The sequence below is a fragment of the Colius striatus genome, chromosome Z, assembly GCF_028858725.1.
Source record: "Colius striatus isolate bColStr4 chromosome Z, bColStr4.1.hap1, whole genome shotgun sequence".
Classification (NCBI taxonomy): domain Eukaryota; kingdom Metazoa; phylum Chordata; class Aves; order Coliiformes; family Coliidae; genus Colius; species Colius striatus.
The window spans coordinates 3,187,671-3,205,608 of record NC_084790.1 but is presented as its reverse complement, the minus strand read 5'-3'; the positions used below and the strand labels follow the sequence as shown (position 1 = coordinate 3,205,608).

Here is a 17,938-nt window from a genome sequence, read left to right as displayed (position 1 = left end):
CCAAGGCTGGGGCACCAGTCTGAGACAGCCTGATCATTCCATCCACCGCTGGCCCAAGCAGCTCACCCCTGACCTGAGCTTCCTTGGAGAGGTGGAACCTCAGCCATTTTCCTTTTAATTGGTTTTACTCAGTTCTGTAAACTGTCAGCTCCCTATCAACGGTTATCCACCAGGTTTTGTAGCTTTTGCTGGCTGCACAAAGGCTGTGGTGCGTTAAGAAGAGTGTGGACAGCAGGCTGAGGGACGTTCTGCTGTCCCTCTGCTCTGCCCTGGTGAGGCCTCATCTGGAGTTCTGTGTCCACTTCTCGGCTCCCCAGCTCAAGAGGGACAGGGAACTGCTGGAGAGAGGCCAGCACAGGGCCACCGAGGTGATCAGGGGACTGGAGCATGTTCCTGATGAAAAAAGGCTGTGGGACCTGGGGCTGTTTAGTCTGGAGAAGAGGAGACTGAGGGGGGACCTTATCAATGCTGATAAATCCCTACAGGGTGGGTGTTCAGAGGATGGGGCCAGTGTTTTCTGTGGTGGCCAGTGACAGGACAAGGGGTAACAGGCACAAGCTGGAACACAAAAAATTCCACTGGAACATGAAGAGAAACTCCTTTGGTGCTGAGGTGAGGGAGCCCTGGCCCAGGCTGCCCAGGGAGGGTGTGGAGGCTCCTTCTCAGGAGGCTTCCAAACCCACCTGGACACATTCCTGTGCCCCCTGATCAAGGGGAACCTGCTTTAGCAGGGAGTTGGGTTGGAGGAGCCCTAGAGGTCCCTTCCAACCTCCACCATCCTGTGATTCTATGGGGTGACCCACCTTACCCTGCCATCCCTTGCACCTCCAGGGCATCCTGACTCCTCTTGCATGCTCAGAGCACTCAAATGCCACGGGACAGCTCGGGTAGCCCAGCCCTGGCAAAGGTATGGGTGAGCAGCCAGCCCCTACAGGGGATTTGCTTCAGCTGGGTAGTGAGGGTGTTTGTGCAGATCAGGCAGAATTGTTAAACCCTCTAGACCATGACAATATCTCACAGGTTTTGAGTGGACTCTAGGAAGAAATGCAGAGACCTTCCTGGGCTGGGGGGAAGCTGGGGCACACATTGGTACATGGGAGCACTTGGTATTCTTCCAGTTGTCAAGCCCTGAAAGCCTCATGCATGCTTGTGGTGGTCACACAGCCCGAGGTGACACAGCATGCCCAAGTCCCCTGAGCCTGGCAGCAGTGAAGACCAGGAGGTGGTACTGAGGGATTCCCCAGGAGCAATGAGGGTGGAAGGCTCCCATGACAGAGCTACACAAGTGGGAGCTGTGCCACAGGAGTCCTGACTTTCAGCCTCAGCTCACATCTTGAAGTGCTGACTTGTCTGTGAACCACGAGGAAGCCATCACTGAGAGGCAGGGAAATCAAACGGGACAGATGATAATTAATTGTCCATGTCTTTCGGTGTCTCTTGGATATGGACTAATGAAGTTATACATTACTTGCTGGCTAGAGGACAGAAGGAAGAGGAAAAGAGTTCTAGAGCTCAGGTTTACCCACGTCAGTGATAAGTGTGGCCTGAATTAGTCATAGAATCATAGAATCACAGGATGGTGGAGGTTGGAAGGGACCTCCAGGGCTCCTGCAGCCCAACCCCCTGCTAAAGCAGGTTCCCCTCAATCAGGGGGCACAGGAACGTGTCCAGGTGGGTTTGGAAACCTCCTGAGAAGGAGCCTCCACGCCCTCCCTGCGCAGCCTGGCCCAGGGCTCCCTCACCTCAGCACCAAAGGAGCTTCTCCTCATGTTCATTTGTGTTCCAACTTACGTCTGTTACCCCTTGTCCTGCCACTAAACACTACAGAAAAAAAAAGATGCCATCTCATCCTCCTGACATCCACCCTTTAGGTACTTAGAGTGCTGATGAGGTCCCCCCTCAGCTTTCTCCAGACTAAACAGCCCCAGGTCCCACAGCTTTTCCTCATCAGGAAGATGCTCCAGTCCCCTGATCAGCTCTAGTCACCCTTCTCTGCACGCTGGCTTGGTTTCTTCAGTTACCTCCAAGCTCAGCAGCCCGTGGCTCCTGTAAACTGTGTGGACTCACTCCCCTGCTTTTGCAGTGCCAGGATAAAGTTGCAGGAACTCAGTCACTGCAGCGTGAGCATCCTTTGCTTTAGCAGAGGTCACCGGTGTCAGGAGAGAAGCACGTGTGCCCAATTAAACTGAGAAACCTTTGCTCCGAGAAGGCCAGAAGGCAGCAAGTGTTGGCTGGCAGCACAGGTGGCAGCTCTAATATTTACTTGGGCAGCACCATTAACGTTATTTAATGAGCTCTAGTGGGTCAGCTTTCCTGTTTGAAAGGAATTCGTAAATGGACTCATGAAAAGTTATTTGTCTCCCTGCCATGGAAAACACGTGGCCACGGGCTGTGAGCAGCCAGCCCCGGGCACACGGAGTCGTGCATGGTACGTGCTGTAGTCGGCTCGCTGTATGGGGAGGGGGGCTGCAGGCAGGTTTGGAACAGCACAACGCTCAGGTCACACCTCAGGCTCAGCTGGCACAGAAGGAGGGAACACTGACCCCAAGCACACGGTGAAATTTTGCCTGTTTCCCTTCCCACTCCAGTCCCGGCTGCTCTGGGGCTGCAGCTCTGCACCCATTCTGCACCCTCACACCAAAGGGGACAAGGATCCCATCACCACCTTGGGGACAGGGAAATACTTGAGGGGTTATGGGGTCCTTTTTGGTGCTGGGGTTCTCATAGGAGCCTCGCTCAGCACCGTGCAAGCCGAGGCACCCCGCACCTGGCTCCCTCCCATGCACTGGTGCTGAACGGGAAAGATCTCCCTCCTCCTTCCTCTGCTGCACGTGTGACACTGCCATTGCAGGGACTGCCACCAGATGATGCCTGACACAGGGTGGGATGGCAGGGCAGGCAGCTCACATGAACCCCCGAACACAGCTGATGGGCAAGCAGCACAGGAGCCATGGCTGGAGGGGAGGTTGGTTCTTCCCCAGGGTCATTCCCAGAACAATGCCAGGAGTAAGACACAGCCCTGTGCTCAGTAGATTCCAGGCAATGGGAAATAGGGTGGCATGGTGGCCCAGGAAGAGGTGCCCACAAGTCCCCCAGGGTGTATGGCCACCAGACAAGGCAGCCCCATCCATGCCAGTGGCCTGAGTGTGTTCATGAGCGGGCACAGTGCCACCCTCGCAGACGGGATCGGGGGAGGCAGCCAAGGCACGGTCCTGCAGGCTGCTCTGGGGTGTGTGCCGGGGCTGGCATCCCACCCAGAAGGCCAGCAGCCAGCCAGCCCATCACCCTGGAGGACAGCAAAGCTGGAGAGGCAGCACATGGCTCTGAAGGTTGCAGAGAGGCTCCTTGTTTCAGCCCCAGCACACGTGCCGCCACGCTGGCTGCAGCCCTGTGTGCTACTCAGATGCTCGCTAAGCGGCCGGAGCATCACCAAGCAGCAAACCCCACAACACCCACACCCCAAGCCCACCCCTCTGAGCCCAGTGCTGCCCTGGCACTGGCTGTGGCCACCCATGGCCCCTGGGCACGCGGGGATGTGAGCAGAGGACAGCAGCGACAGGCTCTTCTCTGCTGGCAGCTGGTGAGAGATGGAGGCGTTGCTGTTATGAAAACATGCGAGGGCTGTGTCTGAAAACATTGCAAGGAGCCAGCTACATAAATAGGCCCTTTATGGGTCTTTCCTGCTCTGAGACAGACCCTTTCACACACGTTTGGCTCCGGCACGGCGGGGTTACTCAGCTAAAAGAGCTCTCGTGTTGGGCACAGGGGGAGACAGGGAGGTACCGGCAGACAGGAAGCTGAGAACTGCCCATCCCAGCCCTACCACGCCAGCACCCACCTGAGATGGAGAAAAAAGAGGACAGCAGTGATGGGGACAGCTGGGTCCAGCGAGGGTGGGTGTCAGAGAGACCACACAGTGCCCTGCCAGGAGTATCCTATGCCTGTCCTGGGCATTGCTCACAGTGAGGATGGGCTCTAGCACAGGTCACCTCCCACACCAGCCTGTGCCCTCTTACCCAGGAGGCACACCACCAGCAGATGAAAGGCTCATCCATAGCCTAGCCTCCCATGCTTTTTGCACCAAACCCAGAGAAGCCCCTGCTCCATGCACACAGAGGTGATTTGCAGACCCCGCAGCTCTCAGCAACTTTCTCCCCCGCAGCAATCACCTCCACCGTGACAGTGAGTCTCTTCCAGGGATGGAGGAGCCAATGCTGAGCTCCCTGTGGGCTCTGTGTGCTGGCACCATGCTCCACTGCCTCCCTGAAATGGGTCTGTGCAGGGAGCTATTTCTGTCTGGAGACTCCAGCGATGTGACACCCACCCAGCTTCCCCAGCAGCATCCATCCCTCTGCATTTGCAGCTGCTAACGTGTTGACACCTGAGCATTAATCTCTCTTTACTCACCCAAGATGCTCTGGGGCAAAGGACAGAGCAAAGGAGAAGGTGGTTGCTGGTCAGACGGCAAGAAGGAGGGGACTGGGGCTTCCCAAGAGCAGAGGAGTGAGCTGTGATATGGGCAAGCCCACAGCACTGGCTGCTGGCCGTACGTGTTTGCAGGCAGGTTTGCAGCCCTGACTCAGTCCTTTACCAGCATTTCCAGGTCACACACTTCAGAAAGGTGTGGCAAATCCCAGCTCTCCAGCAGGGTTTTCTGCTTGAAGAGCAAGAGTCTCCAGCTCAAGTGATGAGGGTAGTAGGCAGCTTTGCTTTCCCGAGCCCTGGGATCTCTGATGTGCCCCCACTGTGGTCACCCAACCACAGTTCCAACCCCTAGCACTCCTTCCCAAGCAGGGATTGCTCCCATAGCACCAGCACCCCATGGCAAAGTGGCTCAGGTCCCTAGGCAGGAGCTGCCATGCCTGTGAGGAGGGGCTGAGAGGGCAAGGACCGGGACTCCAGGACTGGTGCTGTCATGGGACAGGGGCAGCAGCTGCTCTGCTGCCACCATCTCGTCAGGGAGCACACCTCCATGCCACAGCACATGGGCACTATCAATCAATGCTTTCACTAATCATCATTAATTGAGCATCTCTGGTGGCCATAGAGCCCAATGATCCATCTGCTGTCAGAAGCTGTGCGTGCTCCACTTCACTTGGTGCCCCCTCGAGCGTCCAACGTCCCTCCTCCCTGCCCTCCCCACCCCCCAAGTGTGGGAAAAGCTGATGACTAAAGCAGCGGTGAGTGATTAGTGACTCAGCGGTTAATTTTGCTCATCTTGTGGCTTTTTTTAGCACTGGGAGGACAGAGCTCACACAGCAAACCCTCTCCTAGCACTGCCACTTTGCTCCCACCGCCCCGGCGCCGAGCTGCCCACCTGGGGCTAGAGAGCATCTGGTTCTCCTCTGGAAATCGGGGAGAAGAAATGAGATGACGCTGCCTAGGGCTTGGGCTTTTTCTTCCTGCTCCCTTCTGTTGATTTCTTTTTTATGACCCGAGGAAAGGAAAAGGGAGCGTTGCAGCCCCGTTAGCTGGAGGTGAGGGCAGCCCCAGCAGCGCTCGCTGTCAGTTCATGCTGACCCGCCAGCAGCTTTTGTCAAGAGCAAAGCACTAAGCTCTTGTCTTAGCAGTAACTGATGTCTGAAAACATCAGGTGCTGGCTTGAATTAACAAGCTCTCTGAGCTGGGATTGTGCTGCCAAACAAGCCAACGCTGGAGCAAACGCTGCTGGGGAGAACCTCTGCCAATGGCACGGGGAACCAAACCTGCCCAGGCTGCATGGGCAGCCCAAGGACCACGCAAACAGCCACATCCCCAGCGGGTTGGGGATGGCAACAGGGACGTGTCAGGAATTTCTTCTCCTCTTTACATATATGGCAGTTGCAGCACATGAGCTGAGAGCTGAAGCTCAACGTGGCATGAGCTGGGTCCAGCCCTGGGTGGCTTTGTGCCCGGCACTGCCAACCTGCCTGCCAGCATTGCCAGACCTCCAGGTGACTAGAACAGGGATGAGGTCCTCATCCTTGGCACTACACCTGCACTGATCCCCCTCCACACCAGCTCAGCCACTTCCAGGACCCTCATGCCACCTCCCCAGCACCAGGCCATTTGGGGAGGGGTCCTTTCACCAGTATGACCAGTGTGACCAGTGCCAGCTGTTCCCATCACCCCTGAGGAGCTGCTGGGGTTGGTGACAAATGTTCACCCAGCAAAATTTAGGGTCCACAGGTCCCAGAGCATCACCCAGGGGTGGCAGCTCCAGGCATGGCAGGGAGACAGAAGGGATGGAGAATTGCTGCCTCCCTAAAGCGGCTTCGCTCTCGCTTTCTCTTTAGTGATTTCCCAGCTGCTTCCCCATTTTAGCTGATAATGGGACTGTGCTGTCTATCTGGGTTTTGAGAGTTGTTCGCCTTGTTCGAGCTGAAGAAAATCAATTCCCCTCTCACTCAAGTCTTTCCAAGACAGATCAACTGAAGATCTCGCCTGCCTGAGCGAAATGTTTATTCAGTCTGGGAACGGATTTACTTTTGAACCTTCTATAAATACAGCTGAGGGCCCCAATTTAATCCCTTACCAGAAGACCTAATTTTATTTGTTTTGTTTAAAAAACAGAAATCTTCCCTTTTTCCAATGGCTTGTCAGCAGGTGAAGAAAGGCAGAAATTCTGGCACCAGCCTTGGCGATGCACAGAGGGCTCCAGATCACAGCTGTGGGGCCTGGGGTGGCTGTGCACAGCCCCGCAGCAGGATGAGGCTCAGTGAAGCTGGGTAGAGACCCTCCCCATGCCATTGGGGTCTGGGCTCTGCAGGGGCTTCCTGCTCTTGGTTAGTGGTTTACACCCCATTGAAGAGGTGGTGGGGGCTAGGGCAGGCAGAGAGAGGCCAAATTCTCCACAGAGGTATCTTCAAGGCTCTGTTTGCCTCAGAGTGGCCACTGCCCAGCCTCACACACGACCTCCTGCAGCCCCCTGCAGCCAGCAATCACCTTCCCATGGCTGTGTGCACCCTGTCCCCATGAGCCCCCCAAGACCAATCGCCCTTCAATCCATCTGCAGCCAAAATGGGCTTTGGGAACCAAATACTAATTAGTGATTCAGATGGCACTTTGCCACCAGCCAGGCCCATCCCCATTGTCCTCCCCACAACAGGATCCCCACTCAGCAAGGTGGCTTCTCACCAGCCCTGATTCCCCCCCACCACAGGATGGGCAACCCTCACCCAGCCCAGCCCAGCACTAACCCACAGCCCTCAGCACCTCAGCCCCACGGTTTGGGATCCCTCCAGGGCTGGGCACTGCCCCAGCTCCCTGGGCAGCCTGGCACAGGGGCTCACACCCCTCTCAGGGAAACAGTTCTGCCTCAGCTCCAACCTCAATCTCCCCTGGGGCAACTTGAGGCTGTTTTTTCTTGTCTTGTCATTATTGGGGAGCAAAGACCAACCCCCACCTCACCGCAGCCTCCTGTCAGGGAGTTGCAGAGTGCTCCTGTCTCCCCTCAGCCTCCTCTTCTCCAGCCTCAACACCCCCATTCCCTCAGCCTCTCCCCAGCCCCTTGTGCTCCAGCCCCTTCCCCAGCTCTGTGCCCGGCTCTGGCCACGCTGCAGCCCCTCAGTGTCCCTGTGGCAGTGAGTGAGGGGCCCAACATTGAACACAGCCCTTGAGCTGCAGCCTCCCCAGGGCCCAGCACAGGGGACAATCCCTGCCCTGCTCCTGCTGCCACCCCACTGCTGACCCAAGCCAGGGTGCCCTTGGTCTTCTTGCCCCCCTGGGCACGCTGCTGGCTGCTGTTCAGCCTCTGTTTATCAACCCTCCCGGCGCTTTCTCTTCATGCAACTCTGCAGTCACATCCCCAAGCCTATAGTGTTGCAGGACCCAGCGCTTGGCCTCATCCCTCCCTGCCCCATCAGTCGCAGCCCCACACCCCGACAGGATGGGGAGCCCAGCAGCCCCCACTGAGCCCCTCACACCGCATCCCTGAGGCGTCAGAGCTGCCCTTCCCACACCCTGCGCCTGCCCGAGCACAGATTAATTCTGGGCGCGCTTTAATCCGCTCAAGCCCTTTCGTAACAGTGCTCAAAAATAAGCCTGGAGAGTTCCTAATGCTTCTTGAAAATTTGGGATGGGGATATTTATAGGCTGTGCCCTTGCATGTGACGGAGCTCCCCAGGGTCTCGCTCCCCCCGTGCTGCCAGCAGCCCTGCTCTGTGCCATGCCCCTGTCTCCTGCCAGCTCGGTAACAAGCTTCCCTTGTTTGGGATTTTTAGGCTTTTTTTTTTTTCCCCCTGTATAAAACCAATTTCAGAGTTCCTCTGAAGAAACTCTCCAAACCCCCAGCACACAAGACAGGCTCTGTGCCGAGATGCCTTCAGCACTTCAAACGAATGCAAAGCAGCGGCGGTGCCTGTGTCTCCTGCGGCGTGTGCTTCCCTGGGAGGACCAGGGCAGGGCAAGGGCAGTGGATGACAAACAGTAATGGGAAAAGGGACATGCTAAGAAAACCCCCAAAACCCCCCAGCTCCACTGAGGCTGCAGTTGTGCTTCTTCCCAATAAACAACCAAAGCCAGGGGACGTGGGGCTGGAGGACAGAGATGGGCTTGAGGCTCTTGCCTGCTCTGCTTTGCCCTCCGTCCTGGCCCACATGAGCATCTCTTCTACCAGGCTGGGCACAAGGATAAAGAGCCAGAAAGGTCCTGGAGAACTAATTCACCTCCCAAGGTGGGTTGGATCCTGCTGGGGATCGAAGTCTCTCCCTATACACACATGGTGAAATCTTTGGTGATGAGCAGTGCTTAGGCTGGACCAGCCCTGGGGAGGCATTATCCCCAACGAGGACAGCACATCACATCTTCTTTATGCCTCTGTCTGACCCAGAGCAGGGTTCTTGGTCTTAAAAATATTAATTCTCAGAGCCACTATTCCCCTTTTTTATATCTTTGTGACTTGCAGATTAAAAGAGGAGAGTGGAGTGGACAGTGCTGGTGCTGGATGAGGCACAAAGCCTTCAATGGTTTCTCCGCTAACATGGAAGGAGTTCTTGCTGAAGATCCATCCCCATAAATTACTGCCCAGGCTCACTGAGAAATACTGAAGCAAATGCCAAAGCTCTGAGCAATGGTGGGTGCCAGAAATTACCCACATCCACCAGAAGCCACAGGGAGATGCTTGGTCAGGGCCATGCAACACTCACCAGTGAGATGGTGATGGGGCAGAGCTCTTGGGCAAGGGGCTCCCCAGCTGCTGGTAGAGGGGAGGGATTGGCTCCCCCAAGCACATCCCTCCTTCACATGGGTGGACTTGGCTGCTGATGGGGCCATTCCCTCCACGCTGCTCGCACGAGCTGTGACAGCCCAAGGGCTACCAGCCAGGCATGTGGGAACCCTGAGAAACCAGCCATAGTCCTGGCACAGGCACCACTCCCAGGGTCTTGTTAAACCACATCTGGAATATTGTGTCCAGTGCTGGGCCCCTCAGTTGCAGAAGGACAGGGAGCTGCTGGAGGGAGTTCAGCACGGGGCCATAGAGATGATGGAGTGGAGCATCTCCCTTGTGCTGAAAGGCTGAGGGAGCTGGGGCTCTGCAGCTGGGAGAAGAGGAGCCTGAGGGGTGAGCTCATTCATGTTCCAAATGCATCAAGGGTGGGTGTGAGGAGGCTGGAGCCAGGCTGTGCTCAGGGATGGCCAATAATAGGACAAGGGGCAATGGGTACAAGCTGCAACAGAAGAGGTTCCAGAGAAACACAAGGGAGAATTTCTTCCTTGTTGAGGTGAGGGAGCACTGGCAGGGGCTGCCCAGATGGGCTGTGGAGTCTCCTTGTCTGGAGATATTCCAGACCCAGCTGGATGAGTTCCTGTGTGCCCTGCTCTAGGTGGTGCTGCTCTGGCAGGGGGTTGGGCTGGATGAGCTTTTGAGGTCCTTTCCAACCCTTGAGATTCTGTGATTCTCTGAACTACTGCTGTCCAGAGGAGAGAGCTTGGAGTGTTTAAAGACCAAAAATCCCTCTGGGTGCTGTGGATCAATCCCCAGGCAGGATGAGGCCAGGACCTGTCCCAGCTCCATCCCTCTCCTGAAAGCACCTGGCCAGGAGGCTGGGGTCCCGTTCTGGGATCCTGGTTTCCAGTAAGCCATTGACACACTGCCATGCTGGTCCTGAGCTCAGCAGGGTCTGGGGAGCTGCCAGGGCAGCAACACCAGTCCCACAGTCCCACATCTCTCCTACTCCAGCAGATAAAGGAAAAGAAATAACCTCAAAAAGCACCTGGCCCTTTGCCAGGGAGTTTTACAAGGAGGTGACCTGCTGCTCCCCTCTGCAGTGGGCTGCAGTACTTTTCCCAGTTCAAAGGCAGGAGAAGTCTCAAAGAACCGGGAGGTGAAAGGAAGGTGAGCAGCAGCCTCTGATCTTACACTGGCAAAACCCACCTCACATTCAACAGCTCCTTCATTCTCTGCCAATGTAGAGACAAAGCCAGTGACCAGACGTCAGAACCAGAAATACCCCAGTGCTGACACACATGAATCAAACCCTGTGCCATGGGGGCTCCCACCAGACCACCAGGTCTGCCTAGCCCAGGAGGGAAGGGAAACCAGCTTGGTTGGGACAGGGATCTGTTTGGATGGAGCAGGACGAGCCTGGAGCAAGATAGAGCAGTGGGAACCATGAAGGATGTTGACAGAAGACCCTCTGAGTCCCCACGGCCACACCAAGCAGAGCCCAGCAGCCTCTGTGCCTCCCCTCTGTGGAGGAAAAGCATCTCTACAGCTGAGCCTGGAGCATGAAGTGACAGCTTGGCCTCAGAGCCAGACTGAGCACACCCCAGATTGGTTTCATCCCTTCAGCAGGAGCCCAGTGCCTTGTGAGAATGCCCATCTTCCTTGGCACCCCGGCTGCCACAGCCTTTACAGGGGTTTGTGCAGTCAGAGCAGCTCCTATCTTCAGGCAGATACGGGTGAGGATTAGGACTTAACCTCAAAATGTTTCCCTTGCAATTTCCAAGTGATCTTTCTTATCAACTAATTAAAAAATTTCCATAATTAGGCCAGGGAAAATCACGACTCGCGAACGTTCCCGTTTCAAAGCAGCACAGATCCATTCTGTGTTCAGGGCTTGGAGCCTCCACCGGAGCTGGGCTCCCCTCCCCAGCAGCACAGGGCTCAGCCCAGACTCACCTCATTGGGATCCTGCAGCCCTGAGAGCTTCAGACCCCACAGGGAAGGATGTGGCGAGATGCTCGGCAGCACAGGAGCCCAAGTGTGTGGGTAGCACCTCCCTGGAGCCCTGGCCACCACCAGCCCCTCTCCCAGGCACTCAGACAGGGATTTGTGATAGGCTGTTGACATTGCAGGGGGAAAAAAACTTACCCATAAGCAGCCTTCTGACAGCAGGGAGACCCTTCTCTGCCTTCAGCCTCTGTGGAGCCTGGGGTGCTCAGGGGAGATCCTCTCTGCCCCATGGCTCTGCAGAGCAAAGTCCCCCTCTGTCTTCAGCCCTGGGATACACAGCCCCCATCCCCTGCCCATGCTGTGGGGTGAGAGCCCAGCTGGCCCTACTGCCATTGCCCTGGCCCTTAGCCCCCACCCCCTGCCCATGCTGTGGGGTGAGAGCCCAGCTGTCCCCATTGCCATAGCCCTATGGACTGAGAGCACTCATCCAGTCCCACAGCCTTCTCCAGGCTAGGCATTGGCTGTTTGGCCATGGAAGAACATTGCAATACCTCCAAAGGACAAAAAACCTGCAAGCATGGCATGCCAGGGGAGCGCTGAGGAGCTTCCCACTGGAAAGTTGGACTCTCCTGGGTACATCCCACTCTGCAGCCCACCTGCAGAGCGGCTCGTGGCTCCTTAAATACACAGGTTCCCTTTTACAACTTGCAAGTAAATTGTTGTGGCTCCCATAAAGAAAAATAATGAGCACTTGTTACCATGCAGCCACAGACTGGATTTCCTTGAGAGCACAGATATAATTCTTGACAGGGGCTTCCTGACACATAAATTATGGCACAATTTTGGAGGCAATCTCAGAACATCAGACCAAGAAACAGCCTTTGTACATCACAATATTGTTTCTAAATTGATAAATAGACCCTCATGGGTTTCATTACCCTACTCTGGGCACGAGCTTTTGCATTTTTATTTTCCCCAGGAATGATTAAAGGGCTGCAGAACTGTGGACTCTGGGTTTGGAAAATCCAAACACCAGCCTCAGCCGAGCTGAGGAGCAAGAAAAGTGCCTCGGTGGGATGCAGAGTTGAGAGAGAGGCTCTCTGTGCCCGAGACATGGAAGCCTGACACACTTTGCTCTGCGCTTCTAGGACTGGTTTGCTTCCAGTCCTGGAAATTCAACAGTGTAAAGCAACTTGATGAGCATGTTCAGTACTTGATTGAGAGCATCTGTGCAAAGGTGCTTGGTTATCTGATAGCAGATTTATACTGTGCACTTGCAGAAACCTGTAGATCTCCCCAGAAATGACAGGAAAAAAAGCCAAAGCAAAGGGGAGATGCCCAGAAACACAACAAATAACTGTCCCAGGAGCAGGGTTACTTTACTGGCTACCAGTTGATGTTCAAGGATGCCCAAGGAGTATTTTTGGGTGGGAATGGCTGTGGACTAGATGAGCTTCACTCTGGAACACCAGCCCTGGCACCAGCCCGCAGGGGTGAACAGCAGGAGGTTGCCAATGGGATGGGCTGGGGCAGCTCTACCCTGTCCCCATCCCTATTGGCATGTTGATGGCTTGGTATGCTGGGCAGCCACCACCAGCCACAAATAAGCAGCACAGAGAAAGAACCAGCCTCCAAACACAGCCTGGGAGGGGAAAGCCCACAGTTTTGAGTGGGATGCTGCTGTGCAGACAGTTTAGTTCTGTGCCTCAGGTTCTGAGGTATTTATACCCTTTCCTGCTAGCAAAAAATAGACTCAGCACATCTGAGTTGGGCGTCTCACCTCTTTGTGCTGAGAGAGAAAAGAGAAGCCAGGCAGGAGAGGAGGGGGGGAAGGCAACTCCGAGGCAGCTGCTCCAGTGGGATGGCATCTCCTTGCATGGGTTCATTGTTAAACTTTGCCAAGTGCCTGAACTCCTAACCCTCACCTACCATTGCCACGACACACAACCTTAGAACCACAGAATCATTTTGATGGGAAAAGACCTTTAAGATCCCAGAGTCCCAGCCCTGCCCTCACCCTGCCCAGCCCACCACTACCCCACAGCCCTCAGCACCTCAGCTCCAAGGCTTTGGGATCCCTCCAGGGCTGGGCACTGCCCCAGCTCCCTGGGCAGCCTGGCACAGGGGCTCACACCCCTCTCAGGTAAACAGTTCTGCCTCAGCTCCAATCTCAACCTCCCCTGGGGCAACGTGAGCTCATTTCCTCTTGTCCTGTCATTCATGAGTGGAGAGACTGACCCTCACCTCACTACAATCCCATTTCAGGTAGCTGTAGAGAGTTAGTCTCCCCTCAGGCTCTTCTTCTCCAGCCTCAACACCCCCATTCCCTCAGCCCCTCCCCAGCCCCTTGTGCTCCAGCCCCTTCCCCAGCTCTGTGCCCGGCTCTGGCCACGCTGTGGCCCCTCAGTGTCCCTGTGGCAGTGAGTGAGGGGCCCAACACTGAGCACAGCCCTGGAGCTGCAGCCTCCCCAGGGCCCAGCACAGGGGCACAAACACTGCCATGCTCCTGCCACCCCACAGTGTTTCTGGCACAAGCCAGGATGCCCTTGGCCTTCTTGGCCACCCACCTCGACCCCGTGTCCAGCGATGGGGACAAGCCACCAGCCTCAGCAAATATTTCTTTTCCTCAGGACTACTAAACCAGCCTCCTGCTTTATCCCCACCAGAGGCTGGCTGTTTTGTCAAAGCCCAACATCATTTGAGCAGCAGCAGCAAGAGAGACCCAGCTGAGCAGAGCACGATGTGCAAGAGCTCGGGGACGCCCATGCACAAGACACACCATGGGAACTCACAGCTCTGTGTGATATCACCACCCCGAAATTGCATAGCAAAGCTCTGCACACTTACACATGCAGAGCCACATCCAGCATTATACGAGTCTTTTAGGGTTGTTCTTTCTTTTTAATGCACATGGCAGATTACAGAACAAGCCAGAAACCCTGCAGCACACATAATCACCAGCCTGACTCTGAAACTCTGTGTATGGCAGGAGAGTTTCCTGCCAGCAGAGTCAGAGTGGCAGCTACCAAGGGATCAGCGTGGTTCCTCCCATCCCCACGGAGCTATTTCAGCCAAGCGACAAACGTCACTCAGACTGGATGACGCTGGGCTGGATGCTCCATTGGAAAACACCTGCAGCCACTTTAACAAAAAACCCACAAACCAAAGTCCAGGCTGGTGGCTTTGACTTGTGTTGGGTGCAGAAACTCCCGGCCAGGCTGGCAGCTGGGACAGAGCCTCATTTATTCGTGGGCTGTCGCATCCAGCGGCACTGCCCATTGATGCTGTTCCCAGGCACCCACATGCAGGCACAGCAGCTTAACCAAAATGTCTCTGCTCCCCACTCAGGCACCTCAGGTAAACACGGTGATGAAGAGGATCTTAGTGCAGTGCTGAGCAACCCAAGGCCACCTCCTGCCTCATGTTTTCACTGGAAACTGCTGCGGTGCTCCAGGCAGGGCAGGGGATGCTGCCAGATTGCACAGCAAACAGGGACATACCCAGCCCTCACAAGAGCAGGCAGCTCAAAAAGCGGCAGAGCTGGTGCTGATCCCCTTCACACTGCTGAATTAACCCTCAAGCCCTTTAAAGCTCTCAGGAGTGCAAAGCTGAGCCCCAGACCCTTCACTCAGAATCATCTCACTTTCAAACCTGATTCTGAAAATACACAGCAGTCACATGTGCCAAGGGGAGCTGGGAGGGCAGATTCTGCACAATAAGTTGTTTTCCCTACTTACACATCCAGAGTGACCCAAGGGCAGCCCCAGGCTCCTGCTCCCTGGGGTCTGCTCTTGGGCAGAGAGCTCAGCCCTACCCCACCTCAGAGCACAGCTCGGTGATGGCTCACTGCTGCTTCAAGTGAAGAGCAAAGTAGGTTGATAGAAGGTGAGGAGGGAGAGAGCGATCTTCTGGGTGAGGATGCTGCTTCTGTACTCAAGTGGACACCTGCTTGGAGGGTTACTCTGCAGGAGGGTGCCTGGTCAGGAGGACCATGCTCTGCCCTGGGCTGCAGCCACTCCGAGACACAGCCCTCCCTGCCCAAATCCCTTAACAGAAAGAGCTTTTGTAAGGCTTCAGTCAAAGTCCTTTTCTTTAAAAGCCGAGTTCCCCTTGTGGAGGCAGCCAGAAAGCCTCGGCTCCATTTCCAATACCAACCTCTCTCCCTGCCTCAATCCAAGCAGGGACGTGAGCAGCCCCGGGTGCCCGGCAGCCGAGCCCTGGGACACACAGCATGCCCTACACACCCCGAGGCCCCGCTGGTGCCCACACCATGGTCTCTCTGACATCCACGGCCGCAACGGCCCCAGGTCGTGCCCCGCACCCCAGCTGTGTGCAGACACCTTGGCAAAACGCTGCCGGGGCCCAGGCGATGCCGACAGACCTAAAGCCACCACACGCCCGTGGGGATCGCACCCCACGCACCCCAGTGTCGTGGAGACCTTGTCAGAAACGAGCCGGGGTCACTTCTCTCCGCACACCCACGCGAGTCGCGCCCGGCGTGGGAAACGAAGCCCCGCGGGAGGAGGAGAAGGGGCTGCAACCGGGGCTCCGGCGAAGTTCCTCTGCACAAGTTTCCCTCCTGACCTGACACATCCCGGGGGGTTGGAGGTCAGCGAGACCGGGGGCTCTGCCGCTTCCCCACCACCCTCGCCCCGGCTCCTCTGCCCGTTTGCAGACACCGCGGGAGAGAGCCGGGATGGAGACGGAGAGCTGGGGAGGAGAAACCCGAGCATCCACCCGGGGCGGACATCGACCCCTTCTCCCGGGTCCGAAGTGCCTCCCTTAGCTCGTCCCCTCCACAGCCTCCGACAACTTTGCTGCCGTCGCAACTCTCCCCGAGCCCGCAGCCGCGGACCAGCGCCGCCGGGGGTCCCGCACCGCCCCCCGCTCTCCCTCCCGCCCGCCCGCCCTACCTGCCCAGCCGCCCGGCTCCGCCGCCGTTTGCAGCATCCTCCCGCCGGCTGCTCGCTCCCGGCTGGGCGAGCGCGCTCCCGGAGGAGGAGGAGGAGGAGGAGGAGGAGGAGGAGGAGGAGGTGGAGGAGGAGGAGGAAAGGGGGGTGATGAAGGCAGCGCGCGCGCCGCAGCGGTCCCCGTCCTCCCCCACCTCCCCCGGCGCCGTGTGCCCGTACCGGGTGGGAGCGGGGAGCTGCAGCGATGCGTCCCGGTGCTGCATCCCGGGGTGGGGGGGGGGAAAGGGGCACCCGGTACCCATCAGTTCGGGGCGCTCCGGGCTGGGACAGGGCTGCAGAGAGGCGGAGAGGGTGGCTGAACGGGGTTGAGGGAGGGGGTGAGGAGCAGGAGACCCCCTGCCCGGATGTGTGTTGGCTCCTCAGGTCTTTTGCAGGGGATTTGGGGGGGGGAGTCTGTAAGGTGAGTGGCTGGGCCTGAGGAGTAGAGTGACCCAGCAGGGCTGTGGGGTGGGCACCCCGATGTCAGGGCATGATGCCTGGTGCCCCCAGAGCCACAAAGCACAGAGGGGTCAGATCTCTTTCCTGCTGGACAAGCGTCCCCAGTCCCATCACCTCAAGCAGCAGAGGTAGCCCAGCTCTCCAGGGGCTACCAGAGGGGAGAGAGAAGATGGCCCTGCTGACCCCACAGGGGCTACAGGGCTTTGCCACTAGCAAAGCCCCCAGTCTGACCCAGCATGTGGCCCTAGTTCCTGTGCAGATAGTGGACAGCACGGTGGGATAACACCTCTCACCCTGCTCCAACAGAGCTGGAGGAGCCTCCCAGACCCCTGAGGTCCCACAGGGAGATGCTGTCTGCCCTGAAGTCACCATCGCTGTGCAGCACAAGGCACTCACCAGTCAAAGGCTCCTTTGCTGACATATGACCAGCTTGTGCTAAGATCAACATTTTCTTGAGTGCAAAAGCATGTGTTTTCTTATCATTGTGGTCATTTATTAATATTTTAGCAGCTCCCAGAACCTTTAAGCGGGGTCATACAGTGTTGACATAGAAGAGCAGATATAAAAAAGACCTGCTCCCTGCCCCAAGGAATATGCTGTCTAGACACCTTATATAATCACATTTTGCCCTCCTCCAGGACATTTCACAGAGGATCTCAAAGCTCTTCACAAAAGTGCTAATTCAGCTTTGCAGCCAGGCTGTGAGGGAGTTGCTCTGTGCTCCCTGGCTCACTGGCCAAGAGCACGCTCCTCCAGAGCAGAGGCACTCAGAGGCTCTCATCTCCATGAGCTCTCACCCTCTCACTGTGTTTCCTCCACTAAAAAGTGGAATTGATGCCAACATGAAGTCCCACCAGGCTGGGAGCGGGGTGGAGGCTGCTGGAGGTGAAGGCAGGTCCTGCGCTGCTCTGTTCTTCCCCCAAGCCCACAGAAGACCACGGCCACAGGAGTGCTCGAGGGCCCCCAGCTGCCAGGGAAGTGGAAACCAGGAGCAGAGAGGCTGAGCTTTGAGCTCCTCTCCAGCAGCTGTTTCAAGGACTGTAGATCCTGGAACACAAGTGGGTGTCCCAGCAGCACAGGGTTACGCCTGCCCACACCACGAGCCCCTTTTCTCGCTGGGGGTCAGACTCAGGATGAGGTCCTGGGGAGCAGCAGGTTGGCACCTCTGAGCTTCAGCACAGCTTTCATCATAAATTACTTTGGTTTTTAAGAGTCCTTGTTCCAAAGCTTGGTGCATTTATTTGCTGTGCCATCTGATTTTCACAATGTAAGGTGGTTTTTTTCCTCCCTATAAATAATTACAGGCATTCTAATGGATCTCAAACCTTGCATTACCTTAGCTGTCAGGAGCTTGACGATTACTGTGTAGCCTTCCTCTCCAAGGAACAGAGACAGGGCTGCAGCTCCTCCACAGACTTTTTTCATTCACATTAAC

General features: G+C 56.4%; 1 protein-coding gene across 1 annotated transcript in view; it reads right to left on the bottom strand.

The window, feature by feature from the left end:
* Positions 1-17,938, bottom strand: part of ZNF385C (zinc finger protein 385C) — a 102,673-nt gene that overhangs the window by 67,107 nt on the left and 17,628 nt on the right. Inside the window, exons 3-4 of the mRNA XM_062017561.1 lie at positions 16,225-16,337; positions 16,009-16,108 (exon numbers count right to left, since the gene is read on the bottom strand). Of these exons, the coding sequence (XP_061873545.1) occupies positions 16,009-16,108; positions 16,225-16,337 (213 nt within the window). The remainder of the gene's footprint in view (positions 1-16,008; positions 16,109-16,224; positions 16,338-17,938) is intronic.